Raw genomic sequence first — 21,433 nt, 5'->3', positions numbered from 1 at the left:
GGCTACTACTCAGATTAAGCCTCCAAGCGCTTTAATGGTGGACATGTACTTACTGGCAATCAGCGGCCTAGGCTTGGCGGCGAATTGCTGTCTTTGACGACATAAATTTAATTGTTGACAGTCATATATGTTTTAGTAGTTGACGGGATGCGCCACACGCAAACGAGTGGTGTATGGTACCACACTTATTCCGCTCATGCTTTTAGGTTAGCTCTAGGAGCTAGTTAGGACACTGGTCGCTAAACTGTTTCGTGGCTCAATATCCGTTTGTGGCACGGACATTCGGTCTTATACTTAGGTAGGGCGACCGAATGGGGTGGTGGCGGGAGAAATGCCAAGCAAACCAACCAACCAATACATCAAGAATAATCTAAGGCATTTACTCAATATAAAATCTTTTAGAAAAGCAATAAGTACGTTAGCAGACATATCTTGTATAGTATGTAAAAGAATTTTATACCCACAACAATGTAATGTAAATACTGCTAATATAATGTTCTGTCGCCGAATGGCTTTGACGGCATGTAGCACTGTATAACCTTTAGTAGCCCTGAGAAGGGCTGTGGTTGTCGTCAATTGGCTTCGACGGCTCATTGTAATTTATAACCTTGCAGTAGTCTTGAAAAGGGCCTTTTTTTGAGTTAGCTTTGAGAAGAGTTGTTGAGTACGGAAGCTGGTCTCCAGTGAAGTGGACTTGGCTGTAGTCGGAGATTTGCGGCTCGCCCATTGAAATCAGACCGAGCGTGGCAGTGGTGGCCCCCAGAGTCTCGCAGTGTCGGATCGGCGTCGGTCGTCTTTCGCCGGCGAGGCCGAGGCGGTTCTCACGGGCGACCTCACGCTGGGCCGGCTCCTGCTGCTGAGCCCGCCGGCCAGGGCGATAGAAACCCGGCGAGCTCAAGCGGGAAGGTAGCGTCCGTGTCCAGCGACTCCCTCGACGGGCCGGCCAGGCCTGCTGCTCTGACGAGGATATTGGCATCCGCCGGGAGGTTCCATGTTGGAGTGGCCAGGAAACTTCTTCTTCTTCTTCTCCAGATGGAGGTCGACAATGAATTAAAAATTCACTCTCGTACAAGCTCTTTTATTGGAGTCTGAGAGTGGTAGGGCCGCAGCGCCACTAAGGTGGGAGAACTGCGCGGTCATGTGCGAGGCGGGAATGACGCTGTACAAGCGCGTACGTGTACTTTGCTCCCGCTTACATCTGAGGTGCTACCGTTGCTGTCTGCCAATATTAAGTTAGATATATACATGGAAACAATCTATACTTCTTCCAGATTGTCAGAATAAGAAAATATAGTAACATGTTCTTGATGTTCAAGTAGTTTAAGGAAGTAGTGAAACGTTCTATCTCTAGCATATTGTAACAAATTGGAATTACCGCCAATAGTAAATGAATTGGCCGTCGATGAGAATAAATTATTATTCAGAATTTTACCTTTCATGAAAATGAACAAAGTTAACAATCGTTTAAGTCAAGAGTGGCTTCAGTGGCAAGTTGTTTTAGCTGCTAAAGATGTAGTCGAGTTAACTTAATAACTTCCACTCCAACTAAGTCAAGCTGCAATCATTGTATTATCAGAATGTCTTAAAAATATTCAATGCTTGAAAGAATTTTAAATCAATTTTGGCAAATTGCAGAATTTTTCCAGTTTTTAATGGCAAATAATTCGTTATACCAAGTTTTTATAATAAGTCAAGTAATAATAACTCCCTAAAGAGAAGGTTTTCGCCTAATACTTTTTTTTTAACGGTGTAGTACCACTATATGGTGTGGTACTACACATGGTAATGGTGTGGGACGTGTGGAATTATCCTGCATTGTTTAAAAAAAGGTTTATCCACAATTTGATGAAAAGTTATGTCAAAAAAAAAACAAGCAAAGACATCCCTGTCGAATTAAGAACCACCTCCAATTTTTAGAGTCGATTAAAAATAAGTAAAGTTATAAAATCGTCTAAAATAATAATATGCAATGAAATTTTAGCTTTAAAAATAATATATATTCATATAAGAAAATAACACTTACTCGCTTATTTTTTCCAGGTATTTTGAATTTTAATAAAGACGCAATTTCTTTAGACTTACCTGAAACAAAATAAGTTGCAATTCATCATTCTTTAGAGCATGAAAACGGATACTAATTATAATGAAAAAATGATCACACAAATGAAATAAATATTGAAAAATATAAAATATTTTTAGTTCTACAACATGAAGATCTGTCTTCCATTTTTTTTTTTTTTTTAATTTAAATATGTATTAATTAAATATTAAATCAACCTAACCGTAACATAAACTAAATTATCAATTAATTGTTCATCTTTGTACTTAACTGTCTACTTAAAAGCATATACTTTATACAAGGTAATATAGGGCTCCAAACAATTGGAAAAAGTCGAAACTTATCGCGGTAACCAGCTGCGTTACAAGTGTGAGTCGCTTTCCTTTTATTCTATTCCTTTCCTATAATTATCTATCTCTCGCTTTTCTCCATTACTCTCCTTACGCCTTCAAATGATTTATACTCCCTACATTTACCTTCATCCTGCATTCTTCTTATCTCCAAATAGTATCGACTCTATAACTGCCAGTGCCCATTTATCATCATTCCACATCGTTATGTGACCGGCAATCTCCTTTAGACTCCCTTGTAAGTGTGCCACATTTTTATTTACCGTAATCCTCTCGTTCCCCACTTTATCATTTCTTTTAATACCCAACATTATTCGTTCTTCAGCTCTCTGACCATCCTTTAGTTTAACTTCAAGGGCTTTAGTAATAGTGATTTCTGTAGGTGACTCTCGGTAATACAAAATTCCCAAAGACCAATTACTTACATTTCATTCTATCTGTACTTTTCATAATGCACTTTAATGAATAGTATTTACACTAACCAAGGGCCATTTTTTTTTGGTACCTCCTCCCAAAAGAAATTATTAATGAAGGTTGCATGATCCATATATGTATATACTTCTTTATATACTCTTACAGATTTTTTCTTCCTAAACTGATCGCCTACTTATTATTTTAGGCCATCACCTTTATTTTTACTGGGTTAGATCAGAGATCTACTTTGGCACATTCATGCCTAGGATCTTATAGAATCACGGACAGAAGATGATTTTGATTATATTAAACTGATGTTTAATATCCTCAGAAAACTTTAGATTGTTCACCCGCTTACCATTTATAAAATTTCAACTTATCCCGCACGGTCTGCCAAACACCTTCTCCAGAACTATAGTAAACTGACTCGATGACGAGTCACTTTTACTTGTATCTTTCCGTACTGTAGATTCCGAACTCCTTCTCCTTGGCTATACACATGTATTTCACAGTTTTATTAATAGTATGTGTCTTTCTTTTATAGATGTTACTAAAAAAGTTTAGATTCCGAAATGATGAATTACTTTTTATATTTCCTTGATCTCAGAAACAAAAAATTGAAAAATGGATGATAGTTTTATTTTATATTGTAGAGATCCGCTAGAATGGATTTCAATACCTTTTTCACAATGCCAAAAGCAAACATTTTCTGACAATACATATGACAGTAATGATGTTAATGCTCAAAATAAGGTGTTTAAACTTTCAACATAATTGGTTTAGCTCCATATCAAACAATTTTAGTGGCCCAAAAATAATCTGTATCTTACGTTACATTTCTTTATTTTCCCTTTATCTAGAACAAGCATTATCGTATCGTAAAAATGGAAATAAAAAAATACTTGATAAAAGTAAACTTGCTCTCAAAACTTTACTCGTATGTTTCTTTTTGTTTTAGTATGCTGCCAACCTTGAACCAATTTAATCAGTTTTTAAATTCGATGAATATCTATGAATTAAACCAAACCTCACTTGTACGTAGAATAAAAATGAAAAAATGGTAGATGAAATCAGCATTTAGATCTCGGGAAATGAAATTTTTAACACTTTATTCTGAGCTATATGAGTCAAAGAAACCTTTTTCAGACCTATGATTTGTCAGGAAAATGGTCATTTACAAACCATTTTTAGGAGGGAGAATTATTCATTAAAGAAATGAACTAATAACTGAGTAATTAATACATTGATGATTAAGATAAACTCAGTGAATATCACGGACAAGTACGACCATAAACCTTAAGCTATTTGTTACAAACCATCATCGTTTAATTTTTAATGAACAGTAGCTGGAAGCTCTGACCATTTCTAATTTGGAAGATCGAAACTTTGTGGAGCATATTTAAGCACGACTGGTGAGGCCTTTGTCGTTTTCCTTTCTAAATATCTATTTCAATGCCAGGCACCACCAATTAACGACACTTAATTCGTCGTAAGTATTAACTATCTACGAATGTTCAAAATGGAATTAAATTAATTATGTTGAAAATTTAAACAGTTTATTTTGAGCAAAGACATTATCGTGGTCATGTTTATCGATAATAGAAAACTAGATTTTGGGATTGAGAGAAAGGATTGAATTTTCTTTCAGCAGATCTTTACAATCTTCCATCTTATGCTGGACCAGTCAAGGCAAACTACTAAATATTTAGTAGTAACAATACTCACGTATTAATCTTGCAAGTTATAATAAAAATATAACCTTTCTTTTAGATTTTTTTTCAAATAAAAAATTCAAATATAACAATTACCAATCCAGTAAAAATCTATTATTTGGTCTTTATTAAATACTGATAGCATTAATTTTAAAACAAGAAATTCATTGAAAATGATAAAAAATGTAAATTAAATAAATTTTCTTTTTAAAATACAAATTAATTAAAAAACAATTACAATAAAATAAAGTAATTGTAATAAAAATAGTTAAAAAAAAGAAAACACTTTTACGTCACTAATGTAACGAAAAAATTAAACTTAAAGTAAAAATGAAATACATAGACCACGTAACTTATTATATTTCATTTGCCATTAACTAAAAGAAAACAAAAAACAATAAAAATAAAATAAAAAACAAATTTCTTGAATTAAGATGAAAATTTTAATTTTGCAAGAGAGTGTTGTAATATGGTGCTCATTAATATAATCTTTAAATTTAACCAAAATAAATTTATTTATAAGAATGTGAACTAAACTCAAACAAAAAGAAAATTGATTTAATTAAGAACAAGGGGATAAAACAATTTGTAGACCCACAAAACATTAAGAATAAAAGTTTAAGATTTTTTTCAACTTAAATTACACTAATTAATGTAAATGAATAATATTCATTAAATTATACAAACATAAAATTTCATAATTAAAAATTTCTGTTCATGTCAAGAATTGTTGTTTTTTAATACTATACACATAAAATAAATTTATTGTTTCTACAATAATAATTTATTTAAATATACAAAATCGTTATTTCTTACGTAAATATTTTTCTCATTAATTTTTTTTATAAAATCCGATCTGAATGATTAAATACCGAAAGAAATTTACGGCATACCTAAAAGTATCTGGGAAAATAATTTGGTTCAGGTTGGCGCATTGGGTTGGTCTGACATTTTTTGTTGATTCCTGTTGTAGCGTTTAGTTTGAAATGAGCGCTTTCTTTATTCTCCAAACAAAATTATTATTTTTGGATAACCAAATTATCGTTTTGATAATCAAATTATGATGATTACAAGTAATGTAATTCCACGATCCGTCACCGTTTTCGTAGTCCGTGATTTAAACTTTCATCACGTCAATTGAGTTTGAGATTCCTCTTCTGCCTGAAATAGTTTTTGATACCCTGAGATGATTCAAATATAATGAAATTCAAGTATAGTAATGAGTATACTCGGAACACACATGGTAGGTTTATTGAACATGCTTTCAATTATAACCATTTTATCGAATGTACATAGAATTTGAATACGCGTTTATCTCTAACAACATATACGGTTTTGTGTTTCTATTATGTTAAGGTTTGTTATTTTCTTACATTCTTGATGACTGTTTCAACTTACCTAATATATTGACATTTACAGCAGAAAAGTACGTAATATTCACTACTAGTTATTGAATACGTACACAGTCTATTCTTCTACTGTACGTCTGATATAGATAGGGAAATTCTGACTACTGCATCAGTGAGTTAATTCGACTTTCTAACTGCTAAAAAGACAATACTCAGATGATTTTTTAAAAGGTTTTTCTGGTGCTGATATTAAGTAAAAGTTTCCTGAAATCAGAATAACGAAGCAAATATTTGCAATTTGTTAACATTTTGGTGTTTCCTGAAATTGCCAGCGTTTTCCTGCAAGAATCGTTTACAAGAGTTTTATTAAGCAGATAATTTTGACTTATTCTTATGTATTTTTTGACGCTGAATCTAAATATGATCTAAAATATTGCACAAAGGACTTCATTTTTTGAAATTGTCAATGGTAAAAAATGAAAATCAGGTAAAACCATTTATTTACTCACTAAAGAGACGGGTAATGATTTATTATGAGTAAATATTTACATAAATAATGAAATACGAATGTATGAAGGTATAAATGATGTTTATTTATTATAAATTAACGATTAATAAATTATAAATTAATGAGCGGTGTGTCTAATGTTGTATAACATCATTCTATGAGCAATACATCCCTTAATAAATGCTTTTTATGACATTCCTTCTAAGAAAAATAAATTTATCACAGCAATATGATTTCATTAATAGTCTTTATTAATGACATCACAATTGATATAGTATTTCAATTATTATTTTTGCTGTAGAGTAACCCAGACCAGAGAATCAGTTTCTTACTGACTTTTATACCAATACCATCGAGAGTTTTGTCTTTTATTTTATTTCTACTTTTTCTGATACAGACGTGCATTTTTTTGTATAAAAGGTATAAAATCTTACTGTTTTACATGCACTGTCATTATTTTATATAAAAATGCCTTCTAGTTATAAAAATTATGCTAGCAATTTTTACTATGTATGTGATGAATTAAATTTTAAATCTGAAACAAATGTTACTCCTTTGGTTAAAAATCACATAAACTCCGTAAAATAGGAGATCAAAACTATTCTTGGGTTCATCTTGTCTGCAGTAATTCTTTTGTTACTTCACTAAGAAACTGGTTAAGTGAGAAGCCCCAACGAAATATTTTTTACTATTCCTATGAGATGAAGAGCGCCTAAGGACCGCTCGACAGAATGTTATTTTGTATTATAAAAATCAAAGTAATGAGAAGTAAATTCACTAAATCTGTTGCATATTTTATTCTTGTTTCAGCCATAAGACCTATTTTACACAGTGAAAAGTAACCTCTTTAAATTTCACCAAAACCTTGGAGTTAAGTAGAAAGTTTTGACGATGAAGAAGGCTAAGGCGATTTAGAAAGTAATGAAGAAGAAGACGATCAAAATTTCCAAGAGCACTGAACCTCAAAAAATTACTTAAGCCAAATTTAATGATCTGGTTGGTGATCTTAATTTATCTAAAAATGCAGTCAGAATTACTTCAAGGTTAAAAGGCTGGTGGTACCTTCCTAAAAAGGGCCGAAAATATGTTTTTCCGTGTTAGGTAGCAATAAAACATTACTGTTCTCGTTACAAAATTACATAGTGCACTCAAGTGTAAATTCTCTATTGGATTTACTAGGATGGCATCACAATTCTATGAAATGGCGATTGTTTATAGATTACTCTAAAACGAGTTTGAAAGCCGTCCTCTTTCACGTTAGGAATGAGAAACCATCAATTCCTCTTATATGCAGCACAAATGAAGAGACATATGAAGATATGAAATTAATTTTTACTGATGATGATCAGTATGAAAAGTATTCTTAGAATATATGTGGAGACCTAAATATGACGGCCATCTTATTAGGACTGCAGCTCGGTTATGTTAAGTAGTGTTGTTCGTTATGAGAGAGGCACAGTAGAGACAGAAAAACCGCTACGTTAAACTCTATTTGCCAAAGACAGAAGTGTTCATAACTAGGCAGAAAATTGTTATTTGTAAAGTTCTTGAAATCCGAAGAATCGGGTTATCTTCCACTATTATTTCTTGGTGAACGCTTTCACCAAGATATATCAATGATGGAAACGCGTTATCAAGGAAACTGGAGTACGAATATCCTTGCCGATCACTACTGGGAACTGAAAATGGACAACGCAAAAACTGAAATCAAAAGACTAAAGAAAAACAGATGTTAGATAAGATAATATCATATTAAAGGTTGTGTGACTCCTTAAAAAAAAATCAATTTTTCCTAAAATCCAAGTAACTGCAAAACTCTGTCTTCCATTCAATTTCGGTTTGCAGATTTGAAAACAGTGCCAAAATTACTCGAAGATATACTTTATTGAATGCATGTAACAGAATTTTTGTTTTCTTTTTTTTTGAAAACTATTGTACTAAAATAGTGATCATTTACCTTTTTTTTTTTGCCTAAGAAACAGTAGACTAACAATGCATTTGAATGACTGCTTTTAATTAATATCTATCTAAAATACATATTACAATTTTACTTATTATTATAACATAATAATGTTATTACAACATTGTGAAACATTAAGTTATTATTTTATTATATGTAATACACTAAAAATAGAGGTAACCTTATAAATCTTTCTTTTTCAAAGGAGGAATCTTAATGCTTGAGATAGTATTAAGAGAGAGTATAATGAGATAGTATTTTCGTTTACTTAGGGATTGCACTTATTATTTGGTTATGTAGAAGCACGTTTTTATGTTTCACTTTAGACGTTCTAAAAGTGAAGTTAAGATAAGAAAGTGGTATTTGCTCGTAAAGGAATATTAGAACTGTTCAAAAAGATTTTAGAATTTTTCATGCCACTTTCAAACACGTTACATGAATTTAAAGTTTGTTTTAGTTAGAGTAACGTAAACCATTTAGTATACAAGTCATTAATAATTATTTTATATATTTCAAAATATTAATTACAATTAGTAAAACTATTATTATGGAAGTGCAGTTTCTGTAATACATAATTTACTTCCTATATTGGTTCCTTAGTGATTACAGTATTAATAAAGTTCTTCATAAAATGAGTACACCTAGCAGAAATCTGTTTTTAATTCTAAGCTATTTCAGTTATTATTTTATTTTAAAATAAGTTGTTAAAAATTATGCCTACGCTTTTACATTAATGTTTAGCGTTATTAATCGTAAGATCTATGTAATAAAATAAAGTAATGTATTATGAAAATGTAAAGAAACTTTGGAAATTACTAAGAAAAGACCGAACTTTTAAATCGCTGTATAATATATACAGTAAAACTTTAAGCCAATAGGTACTCTACTAGCTGTACCACTTATTGAGAAAATCGTTATAAAAGCTAATATAAAACTCATATAGTAGTCTATTTCACGTACTAGAATTAATTCTTTAGCAAAAGACTTTTCCATTAAATTATCAATATAGCTGATGGATGGATATATTTTTAAAAAAACCGAAATCTATTCTACCATCGTTAATACTTTCTACTTTACATTTGTAAGCAGTGTACTGTAAGTACAATATACGTTTTTTATATAAATAATCTAATAACATGTACTGCGTGTATTGTGTACTGTGTACATGTATTGCGTGTATTGTGTTATCGTTTAGTATTGATTATTACATGTCACCAAAGTTTAAAAAGCTCACTTAACATTCACAGTGGAGATGGGATGCTGTCCGGCGACTTGCTTATGATTATCTACGATGTCTGCATTGTCCCCTCCACTGTACTAATGGTAGTGTCATCACCGTTGCTGAGAATTATCAACCGTTTAAATAATTTTACTGCAAAAAAGAGTCTCCGATTTTCGTACTGTTGCTATTTGGCTAAAATGTTTACAACATTTTTTTTTCAGAACAAATTATTATATTTTTAACTACTAAAAATTTAATTAATTAAAATTATTTTACTTTAGTATTCCGTTTCATGTTGAGCCGGTTAGTCTGCATTCTAGCATCTACTAGCGCTGGCCGGCGAGTTAATCTAATTGAAATTCTACGTAAGAATCCCGCACAGTGGGGTCGTGTTTTCATTACAGTCCAAGAGGACTCATAGTTTCTTGATAACTCTGATGTAGGACTCACTGAAACTTTAAGAAACGTTTCGTAGGTAGAATCATATCTCCTTTAATTGTGTGTTACATAGCTTGTATTTGTTTTTTTGTAAATACGGTTAGAACTTCTGATTACTTAACTTAGAGTTTTAAATAAAATTTATAATGAGTATTGATTATTAGGTAATACTAATAAGTATAATTAATTCATTCGTGCTTTTAGAAATCTACCAGTAATATGATAATTGAGGAAGTATTCCTCAATATGATAATATTGAGGAAGTAACAGTATTAAAATATCTTGGAGTCATCTTACAGAAAAACTGCAGATTTACTGAGCAGGTACTAAGTGTCTGTCAGAGTGCGGAGAAACTGACTAAGTGCCTAAATATAATTTTGTCAAAGCAAAGCGCTCCTCGGGCATCAAAAAGAAGAGTTTTAGCGACAACCGTAGTGTCCACAATGATGTGCCGGCATGGAGTTGTGCTCTTACTATTAGCAGAAATAGAGACAGGTTGAAGAGAGCACACAGGGGGATACTACTGGGAGTAGTATCTGCCTATAGAACTGTTTCTTACGAAGCACTCTGTGTGCTCTCGGGAATGTTACCGATTGACCTTATCGCCAGATATAGAGCTGACAGGTTTTTAGGGAGAGCAGAAAATGAAGTCAGGGAAAACATACATAGAATCTGGCAGGAGAGATGGACGGAGTCTGGAGTGGCTGGATGGACAAGAACCTTAATTCCAGAATTAACAGGATGGATTAACAGGCGACATGGAGAAATTGACTATTGGATCACCCAGTTCCTGATGAGACATGGGTGTTTCAATGGTTATCTCCATAAGGTGAAAAGAAGGAATGAACCCACGTGCATGTACTGCGAACAGGAGGATGATTCTGAGCATACGTTTTTAGTATGTAATAAATGGATAAGACTAAGACACGACGCGAGTATTCATGGAAAAACGCCGAAGGAGACCAAGGATTTCATGCTCAGCAGTAAGGAGAACTAGAGGAAGGTCGCTGATTATATAAAGACAGTAATAAAACAGAAGAATGAAGATGAAAGAAGTATGGGTTTCTAGTATGTTAGGTTGGGTGGACAGCCTCAGCGGTGAGAGCCAGCATGCTTAGGTGTGCTGGTTTCAGTGATCCGCTGAGGACTCCTTGGGGTGTGCAGTAGGGACAAGAGAGTATTATAAAAGATCCGGGGGTCACATCACGACTTGTAGGTATGATGTGGTTCCATAGAGGACATAATAGAGAATAAAAAATCTCAAAAGAGCCACCGGTAGGCCTGACCTGCCATGCCGGTATATAGCCGGTAGGCGGGGAGGGCCTATTAGAGTAACGGACACTCCCGTGGGTGGCGTAATACCATCAAGTCGGTCCGGCCCAGAGGAGTAGAGATATATAAAAAATAAAAAAAAAAAATAAAAAAAAATAATAAAATAATTGAATGCGAATCGAATGAGTAGTAGATATTTTCCAGACTTAATTTACTGTAATAATGAACCCACTTAATACTCTTTTTAAATTATTGTGAAAGGATCAACTTTTTTGAAAGCAAAATGCTAATCATAGAAAAATTAGCAAATTTTTATGCTAATCCTTATATTTCTTTGTTTATAGCTTCGGTCTATTTTAACATAATTGTAAGCTCAATAATGATCTTGCTTCTAATTTTATATTAAAGGAATAAAAATTATGCTCAAAAAAATCTATTTCAATTCGCAGAAAGAAAAAAATTTGAGTAGTGAAAATTAAAATCGTTTTGTTCTTATAGTCCGTAGAATTTTGCCTTACTCATTATTAGATTTTTCCACATCATATAGCCATTATATTTTAATAAAACCACCTTAATATGAGTTTTACGGGTAACTAAATTATTATTAAATTTATTATAATTTTTTTTAAAAATATGTATTAATATGTGCGTTATAAACGAGTATAAATATATAAATATATAAATTTATATAATTTCGTTTATATAAATATATAAACGAGTATATATATATATATACGTAAATATGATATAAATATTTATTAATATAAAATTTATAAATTTTATTATAAAATAAAAATTTTTATCTAATAAATTAAGTGATACAACCCTATTATGAAACATAATTGTTTTTTACAAAGTGTTTTTTATTACAACGGATTAGATAGATTAGATATGGTTTTAATTATTTTTCTTCCTTTGTAATAATAATAATCTAAATCTTTTATCAGATGACACGTCAAAATCATTCAACTTAAATCCAGTGAACTGGGCTTTCATATTAGTACCACAGAGTTGCTAACTTGGTTGTAATTTTTTAACTACAAATGTAGAGATTCGCTTAAATAAGTTACTGAAAGAAACGTTTTTTATTATAACTAGAAACTAATTATAATAATAAACACCAGTAAAAGAAACTATCACTCGTTCTTGGCGTAAAAAACATGGGTAAAAAACCAAACCAACGTAGATATATAATTAATTTTAATAAGAAGGCTTAAGAGATATCATATTTTAAATCAGTATGGCCCAAATAATTTTCAATTTGCATAGATGAATATTTGATTATAATTTAAAAACCAAAAAAAAAAATTAAAAATGGTTTAAAATAAAGGCCATTGAAACGGATATTTTATGTAATTGTACTTATTATCCCATTACAGAAGGAATCTAACGAGATATCGACTACCTAATTTTTTTCTGTTTGTATTTGGCACTGAAAATCCAGCATGGCTTAGGTGATTTTAAATAAATTCGACCTTATAAATATTAAGGATACATAAAAATCTGAAAAAATCAAACTGATATTCAGTAGAATCCATCCTTTCCAAAACTAAAATAAAAAATCAGAATCTTCATTTTATATTGTTGGGTTTGGTGAAAATATTACGTGTAGAAATGTAGTAGGTATTATGTGAAAATATTAGGTAGAGATGTAAAATTGTTATAGAAATAACATTTAAAAAAGGGCAATTTAGTCAAAATTATCCGAGGATATTTATTTATCACACTTTTATATATTTCCAATCTGCACTTATATTCTATGCGGTTTCATAATGTTCACTCCGACAAGACGCCGTCCAATCCTCTGCGAGAACGCTACATAGCCCGTCCTGGTTGTGGCCAATCTCTCTGGAGGGACAATTCGGTGTCTTGCTCGAAAATCAAATCTGATCATCAAATGATCCGACAGGCTCTCCTTCTACAGTACCCTCCAGTTGAAGTACTCAGCGATATGTTCCTCGGTGAGAAATGCCAGATCAAAAGCTGAACGCGAATCCCTCCACATAAACGTATCTTCTTATCCGTTGATACAACTTAGGCCCAGCGCGTTCATCCGCTCAATAAGGTGAAGTCCTCCTATCGTCGTTGCTGTGCCGGCGAATTCGGTTAACTTTGCGTTAAACTCCCCCGCTTCTAGTACACGTCGACTTGTGCATCTGGCTACCTCCTCCCCCAAACTGTCCAGAAATTCTACAAAGTCGTCAATCCCGGGTTTTGGGCCTCTTCACAATGCGCGCAGACCGACGCATACTTATAAAACTTGGCCCTGTGGCCAAACCTACAACACTTGAATCATCGCTTCACATGAAGGTATTCCATGAAGCGACTGGATGCGGAATCAACGAAGATTCGTCCCTCCGACACGAATTTCTGATGGAGACCAGCCACTAACTCAAAACGCCGTGATACCTTGGGGCATCACGCTTGTCGTCTTAAAGATGGGCCTACACTGATTCTTGAACGTAGCGTCGTTCAACTCAGTGTTCTGCTCTCGGAGACACCACGTCGTCGTCGGAGAGACTTCGTTCTATGTCATATACAATAACATGGAGCCTACGTAAACGCTTGGGTTCTACCTTAACCTCAAACTTCTGGACTGCAGGAGACTTCTTGATGACCCGGACCGTCTCCTTACTCTCAGCAAAAACTACGAGCCCTTTGCTGGTCTCCTTAATATCCCTTATCTTTAGTTGATTCCGGTCCCACGAAGAGCAGCCCGGAATCTCGCTTCAGGTTCTGACTCGTGGTCATCGAGCCCTCTACCCGGTTCACAAAAAGGACCTCCGGGTTTTTAGCCGCTTTTCTGGCCTCGCGCTTGGTTTTAAACACGTCAGCGTAGCGCCTGGGCTACGCTGGGAATTGTAGCCCAGGATGATCTCCTCCGAGGAGATCATCGACGGCACGGGTTCAGGCTCTTCTTCCGACTGGACTTCCTAACCTCTTGGAACTCGGATATGACCTAAGATTCCCTGACACCTGGCACCTGGCCTTAACACCTAGCAGAACTAACAGACTCTCCTTGTCTTCCTCCAAACTGAAAACTCCGAGCAAGCATACTAATGTGATGACTGCCCGCAGAGAGCATAAGCAGCTGTGGACCTTCTGTATTCACCTGTACCTTGGTCTCACCTGTATCTTTGTACCTGTACCTTCACCTGTCTGTACAAAGGTACAGGCTTCACCTGTACCTTTGTACCTCTTGGCTGGTACTGGATCAATTGGTTGCAATACGTAAACGTACGGCACGAAACCACAGATTACGGTCTCCGCTCTGAAAAGAGCGCAAGCAGGACTAGGTAGATCCCTTGGTCGTTACGGGGTCTTACGACCAGGAGTTGTTACCACCTTTCAGCCGCGATGAGGCGCGTACGCGTCGTATAAGTGTAACTCTTTTACCTCCTAGAATTAAGAAATGACAACCCTAAAATAGACAAGAGCTAACTGTTTCCACTGTCTAAGTCAGCGAAAACTTGATACTGCTGGAAGGTACACACTCGACCAGCAGCCAGAAAATTACTGAAAATAGACCACAACACAGGAACTCTGGAAGCACTCAAGGAGACCAGGGTTACTCCCGTTCCCCAACACCTGGAACATCTGTTCTCAACTTCTCTGATATAGGCGCGGCAGTGGACCCTCCCTATCTTAATTCCTTCATCCGTCAACCTCTTTGCCGTACGTTGGCTTGTGATAACTGTGGCGCTTTTAGTTTGGGCATACCCGGGCGCATCGACGTGATCCTAAAAACCTCTGCATCTCCTACTACTTTCGCCACTGCAGACTGTATTTCTTGATTGGAAGTCACAAGCTCGATGTTCTGTATGTGGACAACCGCCCTCCTACCACCCCTTGATTTATAATCAAGATGGAGGCCGGTCGCTTTACTCTGCTGAGTGCTCGTCAACTCCTTCGCCTACTGCATCCCTTTGACTCTGATTCACAGCTTCTCGTTAACGCCTTTCCTTATTGACAAAATCTCACCCATCTCCTCCTCCGATACAGTCTCCTTCTTCTTTCGTAACAAGCCGGCGTAGGTCTTCCCGGCCGCTTTCACCACAATTCTGCGGCTTTCACCAACTGCCGGGGTGGACCTCGCGATCCTGCGGCCGTAGTTCGCAGGGCACTAGCAGACTGCGGGGGGAGTACAGGACTCTGACCTGGTCTTTCAAACACATATAAGGGCAGCCGTTTTACACACTGTACAATTCTGCCCCTAGGCGGCAGAAAAACCGACGTTGGCGACTCGTGTTGAATCTTCCTCAAGGACTATAGATAAACCGTAGGTGGGCAGGTCCCACACGACGAGTCAAAATAAGGACAGAATTTCTTTTGTCTTGGCCGCTCATCATCTCGCCACAGGAATTTTGAGTTCTCTTCCATAACGTCACCTGGTCAAATTCCATTCCGCAAGCTTGACGGACCACTAAACGACCGGGCTGCCAATAAATCACGGAATTGACAAACGTCAACCTGTATTGCCGAAAGGTCTTTCATCCGCATCAGCCTGCTCATCAATTTGGTCGACCAGTTCGAACACGCTGCATCTATTTATTCATCGTCAGATATCGACCGTGTCAAAATGCTTTTCATATCCTGTTCCCTTCTTGAGGTCTGCGTGGCTACCTCAACTTGACTCGAAAACCGTGCCACACAGACACTCCAGGGTGATCTGAAAGTTGCCAACCCAGGTGATGTGACTTGCTCCACCTTCCTTCCCGGTCTGTCTAATTGCCTCAGATCCACCATCCTATCAGCACGAACCGCTGCGGTAGAACCCGAACTACAACCCTCTCACTAAGGTAAACAAATGCCCCACATCTGTTCCCCAGTCTCACCGGCTCCTATCAGAAAATCGTGGGTTAATTCACTCCTGTCCAGCCCCACACTAATAGAAACGGAATAATGATCCTCTTTGGTCTTATAGTCCTCAACATCAGTCGTTTTTATTTCACTCGCAAAAAGCTGACAAGTTCAAAAAAATAAACAATCAGCTGTTAAAAACAAACTATGAATCAAGTTATTTAGACGACTAAAATCGATACAAATCCTCTCTAATGCACAAAAACAAGTCCGAAAAGCCCCGTTGTACTGTTAATTATGCTTGTTAAGGACAAACATGTACAACAAAATCAAATTCTAGCCTAGGTTACCCTGACAACGGTAGACCATAGGAAAAAGTTTAATTTAACATTACCCGCAACAAAATAAGAAAAAAATAATAAAACTAAAACACAACAAAATTAACAAAGGAACGCAAAAAACAAAAATGAGAATGAAATAAATAAAACTATAAGAAAATTTAATGCAGGTATAGAGCTTAGGTTAGGGGCACGTAGTCACTTCTAGACGTCAGAACGTACTCAGTGGATACTTAAGTAATATTCAGTGGATAATTAGGTTGTAAATACACCACTGTGTATTTATGACTGTTCCCAATTTAAGATTCAAACCGTTTCACAAATTACTGTTTGAAAAGCTTTTTCCCGAGGCTGAATTCTATAATACGTGTACATTGAAGTGAAAAGGTCTGTTTTTTCCTTAATTCAAAGATACCCAGTATAATTTAAATAAATTAAAAGATCATTTAATAAATTAAACAAACAAAGTTGGCTAGTTACCAATAAGTCTCAGTACTTATTGCTTAAAGCAAAATAGGAAATTAATTTTTTTTCCCACAAAATTATACACTTTTTAAGATTTCGTTGTAACCGTCATTGCGAAATATTCGTCTGTTTGAAGGGTAACTCATGAACAGTTCATTTAGGTAGAAATCTTTTTTCAATTCTATCAAAAATATTAAATCAGGATTTATTTATTTCCTTGTTGACATAAAAGTAATTATTGTCTTCCTCTCGTCTTAATTAAAATTAATCCGATCTCATGGTGACATCTAAGAGTGACTGGGTTGTGTAAAGGAGTACTTAATAATTTTAGTTTTCAAAAAATCCTCTTAAACCTGCATGGAAATCCAAGATTGGGAATGAAAATTCAAACATTACGAAACGTGGTTGCTAATTTCATTAAACGAATAAGAACCTGCACCCAAGATAAACTATATTTTCAATATTTATTGTGAAATTAAACATTTGTATGATCTGAATACTATTGAATTCTGATTGTTTGTTGTAAATAAAATTTGCATTATAAAGATTCAGGAGGGTGCTGTGTAAACTGCTTATACAAAAAAAGAGAGGATTTTTACGTAGAAATAACCGAAAATCAGAAGAAAATTATCTAAGAATGAATGAAAAGGTTCGTTCTTGAATACAGAATACAAATAATTCTTGCATTAATAGAGAATTCATAGTTAATGAAACCAAAAATTGTTAATATATAATTAATCTTGTTCTGTAATAATTATTTTAAAGTCTATAATAACTAATTAAGTGTTCGGAAAACTAATTAAAAGGTTATAATTGTTTTAATCAAGGAAATATAGTCATTAAAAATTAAAGCATTATTGTTTTGCACGTAAACATGTAACGGAGGCAGAAAATTATTATATGAGATAATATGATCAATTATAGATCAACCCACATAATTTTTTTTTATTTTTTATAATTTCAGTACATACATTAATTTACATGACGTTTAATGAAATTTTTTTTTTATTTTTAGTGAAGATTGGAAATCGCAATTTTCCTCATTATTCACGTAACAAAGGCACTTACTGAATCTGAAGTAAGGGTTTATTAAAGATATGTAGCATCGTATTTGAACACCGAGTTCTAGATAGTCAGATAATTGGTCTTTATTAAGGAGCGTACAAGCTCCTTCATGTTCAGTCTTAATCTATATACGAGCTACTTATGGTAGATAAAAATATACGTATCGTAGATAAAAAAAATAGGAATATTGCAAAATATAGAATGAATTTATTTAATCTCTTTTGATTATGTAATGTTTATTCTACTCAAAAAGCACTAAAATACATAAAATTTTAAAGCCTTAATAACCCAAAATACAATAAAAACGAAACCAAGAAAAATTCGCTATTAACTGTGACAAAATAAAATTAAAAAATTTTTATATTAGAACACTAATAACACTGGTCAACATGATTTTTGTCTCACAAGTACCAGTAGTTGTATTTAATGCAGTTTTTAATTCTGTTTTCAAATATGTATTCGGAATTTCTCCATCACCCTCAGTTTTTTTGCTAATTTTTTAAATATTTTAAAAAGTTTTTTCGTCCATTTGTTCATTTTCAAGTAAATTCTTCTAGAAAATTGTAATTATGATGGATCCAAATGAGCTAACTCAAAGGGTAGCGTTACTATTGTTGTGCAGGTTAGACGTGTATAGACATGTACAAACGTGATCTAGCGTAGCACACATTCATGAGAACGATGCCGGTTGTGAGATAGTAGTGAACAGGTAAACACGTCATTGTAAGTGCTATGTGTCTTAATTATTGTGTATTACATATTTACAACTTTATTTCTTTTGATTAGTCGTTAGTTACAAAATGCCTTTAGTTGTTTAAATCATCCTAACTGTTTTTATTATGTACGTGGTGAAGTGACACTCAAATCCTAAAGCTAAACCTTACGCATTTAGAAAAACGGGTTATGAATTTTATTTGGGTGCAACGTCGGGAACCAAACAAGGGCCTGGGTCCCACATATCTGTTGTTTATTGTATTCTAGGCTTTTCAGTGCACGGGAAAATGGCATACGGCACATGCAATTTGCTACCTCTATGATTTGAAAGGAACCTAAAGATTACTCTTCTGACGGTTATTTCTGCTTAACAAGCATTAAAGGGAATACGTCAAAATCAAAACAAACAGTGGAGTACGCTATCTTGTAATCTGAAATGACACCAGTTTCACACTGCGAAGCATTGCCCATACCAAAGCCTCCAACACATTGGTTTGCTTGGCATATATTATTATAGTTTTCGACAATAATATTAGTTTTACGCGATTTTATCAACGGTTTTTACCTGAAAGACAACAAAGATATCGAGCAAGTCTTGAATGAATTGGACGATGACATGTCTAAGACCAACACTGTACTGCAAGAGGATGTGAGTGAAACCGAGGACATTTTAGTAGTGGAGTCAAACCATGCTAGTGAAGCCAGCGTAGATGACACAGACGCCGACCCCGATTATCAACCGTCAGATGAGGAGGTCGAATCAGATGGAATGCAGTTTTCTGAACTTGATGACGAAAGGCAGAAAGTGGTAAAGAAAAGGCATATTCCTGGCACTCCTACTTCCCGTAAAATAGTAAGTGACATTTAGATTTACCCTCTACTAGTACAAATCTAAATCAACGCATTGTCCCGGCCAATGTTTTAGAATATGGCCACAATGAACCTGATCCTGTTCCGGTTGGTGATGAAGGGAACATTTTACGTCCCGAAACTATTTTATCAATTGATATAAATCAACTAGAAAATGATGATCCTGATTACCAAATATCTGATGAGAAGAGCTCTACTTTATCTGAAAAATCTGATGAGGAAATGATCCCTGAAGAATGTAGAGAACTTAACAAAGATTTCCGTGCTAAAACTTGTACTAATGGTTCTAATTTTACTTCAAATCTGTCTTCTTTGAATCGCAATAAAAATATTGTTCTATCTAAAACGAGGACTATAAGAGGATAAAACAGGCACATTTGGTCATCTAAACCTACAACACGTTTCTCTAGTGACGAGAAGAAATATTATTAATTTTAGGCAGAGGCCTATAAATAATGCTAAATCTATCCAAACCCCTATGGATGCGTTCAAATTGTACATATCAACATCAATGACAGACCAAATAGTAACTTATACCAATGTTGAAATTAAATTGAAACGAGAAAAATATGCCAATGATAACAAAACCACAGTAAAGCCTACTAGTACTAATGAGTTTCAAACACTATTGGGTCTACTGTGTATGTCCGCAGCTATGAAGAATAATCATTTAAATTCAAAAGAATATTTTGATTATACATTTAGCGGAACTTTGTATATTTCTGTCATGAATAGAAATTGTTTGTATTTCTTACTAAATTTTCTTAGGTTTGATGATAAGTCTACCCGATCTGCTCGTAAACTTCTCGATAAACTTGCACCTACTAGAGACATTTGGAATCAGTTTATTAAAGCTTGCCGGATAAATTACATTCCTGGATCATATGTAACTACTGATGAAGAGTTACTTGGTTTTAGAGGTCGTTGCCCATTCCGGATGTACCTTCCATCCAAGCCTAACAAGTATGGTATGAAAATTATCGTGTTATGAGATGTAAAAACAAAATACGTGATCGATTCTATGCCTTATTTAGGGAAACATTCCAACACTTCTGGACTTCCGTTAGGCACGTACTTTGTATAAACCCTGACAAAAACTGTCCATGGCTGAAACAGAAATGTTACGATGGATAACTGGTTTACTTCAGTACCATTAGCCAAAGGCTTGTTGAAAAGCCAGAACTTAACAATGGTTGGTAAATTGCGATCAGATAAAAAAGAAATTTCTCCCGAAATGACTGAAAAAAAAATTAAGTAATGTTAATAGTGCAATGTTTTGCTATGACAACGAGATGCTATTGCACTCTACAAAGCTAAAAAAATAAAATGATTTATTTGTTATCAACCACTCATGAACAAGGCACCGTATCAAAGGAATCCCGAAAGCCAGATATTGTCGAATTCTAGAACGCCACTAAAGGCGCAGTTGATACTTTTGACGAAATGTCAAGTAACATGTCTTGTAGTAAAACTCAAATATGGGCTCACAGTACACTTGTGAATGCATACATCACATACGTATAAAAAATGGTGCAGGAAAACAGAAAGCCACTTTCACGTAGAGAACACACAAAATGTCTCAATGAAGACCTAATGGAACCCTTCTTACGGGAAAGACTCCAAATCACAACACTGCAACGAAACCTTAAGGTAAAAATTTGTGTAATTCTTGGAGAAAATCTCACAACGGTTGAAGGTAATCTGCAAGCTCCAAATCACGATGATATTCGACCAGGCCCTGCAGAAGAAACAAAAAATGCTGAAGGTCATCCCAGTTGTAAGCACAAATAATACCACTAATACGGAAATCAAAAAAAAACAATTCTCTGTAGGTAAACAAAAACTTAATCACAAAATTAGTTTATTAAATGATTAGTTCAATAAATAGTTGTTAATA

The 21,433-nt window shown here is 34.4% G+C and overlaps 1 protein-coding gene across 1 annotated transcript; it reads left to right on the top strand.

The window, feature by feature from the left end:
• Positions 1 to 20,014: 20,014 nt before the first annotated feature.
• LOC142317775 (uncharacterized) lies at positions 20,015 to 20,527 on the top strand. The gene has a single exon (XM_075354324.1). The coding sequence runs from the start codon at positions 20,015 to 20,017 to the stop codon at positions 20,525 to 20,527; it is 513 nt and encodes a 170-aa protein (XP_075210439.1).
• Positions 20,528 to 21,433: the final 906 nt, after the last annotated feature.

The sequence above is a fragment of the Lycorma delicatula genome, chromosome 1, assembly GCF_047948215.1.
Source record: "Lycorma delicatula isolate Av1 chromosome 1, ASM4794821v1, whole genome shotgun sequence".
Taxonomy (NCBI): Eukaryota; Metazoa; Arthropoda; class Insecta; order Hemiptera; family Fulgoridae; genus Lycorma; species Lycorma delicatula.
The sequence above is the reverse complement of the archived record's forward strand: the minus strand, read 5'-3'. Positions and strand labels throughout refer to the sequence as shown.